Source organism: Rattus rattus, chromosome 3, assembly GCF_011064425.1.
Source record: "Rattus rattus isolate New Zealand chromosome 3, Rrattus_CSIRO_v1, whole genome shotgun sequence".
Classification (NCBI taxonomy): Eukaryota; Metazoa; Chordata; class Mammalia; order Rodentia; family Muridae; genus Rattus; species Rattus rattus.
Window position 1 is genome coordinate 176751871 of NC_046156.1, and position 6000 is coordinate 176757870.

At 41.8% G+C, this 6000-nt stretch overlaps 1 protein-coding gene across 2 annotated transcripts in view; it reads right to left on the minus strand.

The window, feature by feature from the left end:
- The window catches only part of Selenop (selenoprotein P), a 10005-nt gene extending 4547 nt beyond the window's left edge, over positions 1-5458 (minus strand). For both annotated transcript variants that reach the window (XM_032898831.1, XM_032898832.1), the window contains exons 1-3: positions 5359-5458; positions 1745-1960; positions 915-1127 (exon numbers count right to left, since the gene is read on the minus strand). In XM_032898831.1, coding sequence (XP_032754722.1) covers positions 915-1127; positions 1745-1947 — 416 coding nt within the window. In that variant the 5' untranslated portion in view covers positions 1948-1960; positions 5359-5458. The remainder of the gene's footprint in view (positions 1-914; positions 1128-1744; positions 1961-5358) is intronic.
- Between the last annotated feature and the right edge of the window lie 542 nt (positions 5459-6000).

The window sequence follows — 6000 nt, forward strand, 5'->3', positions numbered from 1 at the left end:
TCAGTTTTCTATTTCTACCTAGTGAAATGGTGAACTCATATTTAACTCAAAAATGTTGTTCAAAACCATAAAAACCAACCACTTCAGCAGACAGAATTTGAAACTTGAGTGCTTGATGAGAAAAAAAGGTTAAGCACCTTATTTAAATCTTTTACTACTAAATACAAGTCAGGAAAGAAACACCCGAGAAGCTGTTGCAAAAATCCGAGGGAGAAGTAACAGGAAAGTCACCCAAGGGGCTGATTATAAAGGCAGTATAAATAAGTGCGAGACACAGAAGCTGGTGAATGATTACAATTCCTTAACACCTGCCTGTCACAGTTTTCTGAAGGGCAGATGGCAGCAAGGCCATCACCCAAGACGGTATTGTCATGTTCTGCAAAACAGTTTAACAGGGTAATGCTGGCCTCCCTCCAAGACTCACAGAAAGGTCAACATTTAAGAAAGAATGTAGTTGATTCCCATTTGAGTCACCAAATTTAAGATGTTTATGACTGTAACTGTGGAACACATATCTTGGTCTGGTGTTCAGTTACTGTATTTGAACTTGGTAGTTATTTCAGTTCACTAGGCTTTATGTGTGGGCACTGTGGTCAGAGACAAGATGAGCTCAGTTTGCAGAATGTTCAGTGTGAAGAGAAGAAAACTAAATCCCCCTGAATAATACAAGCATGTAAACGGGGGGAATGTAGTAGGAAGAAAACTGAGAAGGAGGAGAGGAGGAAGGGGGAGAGGAAGTAGAAAGCTGGGGAGAAAAACAGTAGGGCAGTGTCTGTCATAGGGTGGAAACTGAAAGTGTTTCCGACAGTAAGGAATCCCATGCGAGGAGAGATGAACTGTGGCATTGGGCAGTAACGAAGATTACTGTGTACAGTAAAAGAAAATAAATAGGAAGGACCCGGAGGACGGCTCACCTGTCATATATGAGGAAGTCATCTTTGTTTCCATTTAAGAGCGTCCAGACATCTGTTTGATGTTCTTCTTGTCTGTAAACAGCAATGTGATCTGACACCTGCTTTTTAAGATGTGCGTGTTTTAATTGGGAAGGAGATCCTTGATGATTAACAACAATATAGGAGATGTTAAAATATCCTTGGTTCTCTAGTTTTATTCGCAGGTCTTCCAATCTAGGGAGAAAACACATAAAATGCATGATGACATTTAGTTTATCTGTTCTGCCTTCTACATTTTTTTGCTTTCCGTGAAGCTCTTATTTTTAACTGGCTGTAATTTTTCTTTGTGTCCTAAGACTAAGACTTTAACTTTTACAATTGTTGAAAACTTGAAACTTAATGCTAAATGCTTGCATGAAAGTGAGCTCCAAACTAGTATAAATTTAGATTCATTTTCCATATATACAGAATGTTATGCAATTAATATTTGGTGGATGAGTCAACCAATATTTTTTGTTTATGGTTGTTGAATGATGCAAGACCGTCTATTAGCATTTTAGCGTTTAGTGTGTGTGTGTGTGTATATCTGCTCCACTAATAGGAAAATATGTCCAAAGCCCAGGAATACTACAGTAAACATTTTAATAGTACTACATGTATCTGCGGGGTGTGTGTGTGTGTGTGTGTGTGTGTGTGTGCGCGCGCGTGCGCGCGCGTGCAAGCTATACAAACTTACTTGTCTTCAAAAGCGTTATTTAACAATTACATTATTTGTATTGCATTTTATATGCATACATTTGTATTTAGTAGCCTTTCCCTAAAGATATCCCAAACCTTCAAAGATTCCTTACCTGGATGCCTGCAGAAGGCACAGGTATCAGCTGGCTTGAAGAAGAGCAACCACTGTCACTGTGCCCTCGGAGTTTAACATTGGATTTTGATCTCCTATGTTCCAGGGTGGAGCTTGCTTACAAGCAGGGCTTTGGCCTTGGCTCTCTGCTCCTCCATAGGGGAGGAGACAGAGAGCCAGGGCAAGCCCTAGGCTTCTCCACATTGCTGGGGTTGTCCTGTAAAACAAGAGATACAGTCTTCATTGATAACTTCACAGTCATTGCTATGAATTGCTGTAAACATAGTGGGTACAATTATACTTATTAATACAGCTTATGGATTCCATTTTGTTGGGCTGGGGACACCATTGTCATGAGCCTCCTTCCACTAAATGATCCTGTAAAGGGGAAGGTGCTAGCTAAGAGGAATGGTCGGATGATCGACCGTCCACCTGCACCACATGACAGTATTTCCATAAGCAGCACATATATGCAAATGTGCCTGATTAGACACATTTCATATGTGCCTGGGAAGACACATATTCATAACACCTTCCAACTGTAGTGCATACAGAACATTCTGCAAACACATTTGACATGCATTGAGCTCTAACTGCTTTGTTCTGTCCCCTGTCGATCTAGAAAATGTCAGTACCGAACTCTGCACAACACTGAAAAGAATCAGCCCAGAAAGAGAAGTGAGGACATGACAGTGGAGGCATGGTGCCATCATGAATGTGGTTCATGGTGGCCCTTAGCTCTTCTTGCATGAAATCTTCCTGTACCGTGCCAGGCAAAAGGCAGACAGTAAACCATGGCTTCAAGTTCAAGCCTTCCACATTTTTAAACATCTTGGGTGCATTCAATCTTTTTGGCTTGTTAGTCCTCCATATGTAGTAACATGATAGTGTAGGATTTAAATCTCTTCAGACATAAGACTAGACTGCTTTGATATTGCGACCATACTCATGGTTATGTGTGACCAAGAGAGGAAAATCCTAGCCAAGGAGCAATATTACAAGAGCTCTTGCTCCATCTAAGACTCTTTCCACAGTATTCTGCACACCAAAAAGGTTGTGGTTGCTACAAGTGCCTTCATGAAGTTCCTGTGGCTGGACAGAACATTCTCAGATAAAAAGATGCCCCTCTCACAGGAAAATTAAAGTAGTAAATATCTGACAAGAGAAGAAGAAGAAGAAGAAGAAGAAGAAGAAGAAGAAGAAGAAGAAGAAGAAGAAGAAGAAGAAGAAGAAGAAGAAGAAGAAGAAGAAGAAGAAGAAGAAGAAGAAGAAGAAGATCATCTACACAGCTAACTCTCAGTCATTTTGACAGAAGAACACAAGAAGTCAGGTGTGGTTGCTCATGCCTGTAAAACTTACAGCAGAGAGCTAAGCCAGAAGGATGCCTCTGAGTTCAAGAACAGTCTGGCTACAGGCGAGTTCCAGACCTCTCTGGAATAGAGAACAGGCCTCATGGCGTTAAATGCTTCTGAATAAAAATTTAGCTGGTCACAGCATCACACCTGTAACCCAGCATTTGGGAGCTGAGGCAGAAGAATCTCAAGTTAGAGGCCATCCTCAGCTATACAGTGGGACAGCTCTCTCCTAGGAACGATAAGGGCCTCTGAAGAAGTGTGAAGGAGCTGGTTAGAGTGGCTCATGCTCTTAATCCCTGTATTCAGGAGGCAGAGGCAGTTTGATATGAGTTCCAGACCAGCCTGGTCTTTGTAGTGAATTCCACAACAGCCAGTACTACTTGTGAGACCTTGTCTTGAAAAATCAAACCAAAAAGAAAGAATGAAAGAGCGAGGAGGAGGTGGGGTAGCTGGGTGTGGTACGTACACCTTTAATCACAGCAACCAGGAAGCAGAGGCAACTGAACGAATCTTATATAATACGTCTACATATAGCAAGGTCCAGGCCAGCCAGGGTCACACTGTGAGGCTATGCCCCCAAATAAAACAAGACAGGAAAGAGAAAAGGTGACTTTTAAATCCACTTCAGCTATTTGTACTAATTCTTATGTTTAATCTGGGAAGTTCCTTTAGGGACATATTTACAATAATAAAGGGATTATTCTTATGTTGGTCAATTACTGGGTTTTGCTAGAACTATAAAGGCAAAAAGGGAAAACTGTTAAGCACATTTCCAGATGCCAATCGTGCCTCAGAAAATTTATGCTATTGCCCTTTCTGTAGTTGAGGAAACTATGGCTTAGAGAGGCTTGGGTGCCTTCTCTAAGGCCATACAGGTAATAATCCACAAGAGTAGATTTAAGTTGGTTCTGACCAATCCAAACCATGGATCTCTCTGCTAGCAGGGTATACTGATAGTTTTTAAATATTTCACCTTGCAATAACTATAGCAGTCGATTTTCTACTATGCTCTATGCTCTATGCTCTATGCTCTATGCTCTATGCTCTATGCTCTATGCTCTGAAAGGGGGGGGGAAGCTATTCAGTTTCTTAATAGGAAGTCTAGCTTGTATTTCTTTCCTAGACTAAATTGACATGAGGCTTCGGGTCAAATCTCTAACACACACACACACACACACACACACACACACACACACACACTAAAATTCAGCTCTTATAGAACTCCAGCATGAGGACTCGGCCCTTGATACTCTGCTGTAAAGAAAATATTTTCCAATGGCTACATGGCGGACATCACTGAGGAGAGAGACTATTTCCCTCACCCAGAGTGATCTGGTGACAAAGGGGAGACTGGAGAGGATACGTCCCACCTGCAGAATTGCCCTTCATTAACCAATAGGCTGCTCAGCTTTGCTTAAAGCTGTTTTTATGGAATAAGCTTTGCATTTTAATTATAACTGTCAAATATATATATATATATATATATATTTGAATGAAGGCAAATAACAAAATTAGATCCAGTAACAACTGGACAGTAGGTATAGCCTTCATTAGTCTTCAGTCGCAAGCCTGAATTAGCTGTTTATGTTTAGAACTACATTTGATTGTACCCCATTAGAAGGAAAGCAGGCATACTCTTTGCCACACATTCTCTCCCTCTGAACTTCAGACCAGCATTTTAAAGCCCCTCATCAATCTTCAAGCTTCCACTCTCTACTTAAAGTTACCCACCAAAGGACCACCTAGGGCGCCACCGTACTGCCTAAAAGTGACCACTTCTGCACTGGGGACGGAGCCTGCTCCGTCCCGGCTCTCCACTCTGAAGCTGCTTCTGATTTCCCTGGACATCTGGACAGTACGGTAGAATGCGCCTATTTACCATGTCCGCTCTTGAAATCCACTAGCTTTTCCTCTTGTCTGTCCCCACTCTAAACTTCGGTGGGAAGCACTGGAATTTAACCAGATAATATTGCCCATCTGAGACCACAGTCTCCTGCAGAGAGAAACAGCTGCATTTTCCATTGCCCCAACTTCCCCTGAGCCCGGCCCAGTAAAGGACAGAAATCAGCAACAATAAAAACATAAAAAGAATTTTTCAAAAAGTTAACTATTTTCCCCAGACACTTCTTGTTCACTTTAAAAAAATATTTTTTAATGTCTATTAGTCATCTTTTTACTAAGCCTATCTTAAGGCAGGAGAGAAACATACTTTACCTCAGAAAATATTTCCCAAACTCTAAAAGAATCAAGTCCTACTTACGCAACCCCTTCAGACTAGCTTGCGTCTTCCCTCTCTTTGCTCTAGTTAGGGCAGCTCCACAAAGCCACAGGCTGACACTGACATTTATAGCCCTCTTGTTTACCTCGCCCTCTGAGGTGCAGTCCAAAGTTCGGTGCTCCCTCCTGCAGCGACCTTGCAAGCGCAGCAGCCCCTGAACCGTTTCTGGTCGCCGCGACGAGAAGAATGTTAGCTTACAAAGGGAAGAGGGACGAGTTTTGACAAGTACTAACTGAATTTCTGCTTTTGATCACCCTGTAATCTAAGAATGAATGGTACAGTCCAGGGTGGAAGGAAGGGTTAAGGGGAGACAAGTCCTCCAAGTGCTGTTCCTTTCTGAACTACAATAGGGAAAACATTTGCTTAGCCAGCAAGTTACGCAGCTGTTTTAGAAGGAAAAACATTTTGTTTTCCTTTTCCTTTATGGTGAGGAAGTTCTATGCTAAACCCACACTGTAAGCTTCTTTAGAAAAGTCACCTGCTGTCACATTATTTTGGTCTCCTGCTACTGCAGACCCACGTTGTTTGGCTGTGCTCAGCTGAATTTCAATTGGTATGCAGTCCCATGGGACCTCTGTTCTTGGGTTTTTCCTTTAATATAATGAACTAAGAAAGTAGTCTCCA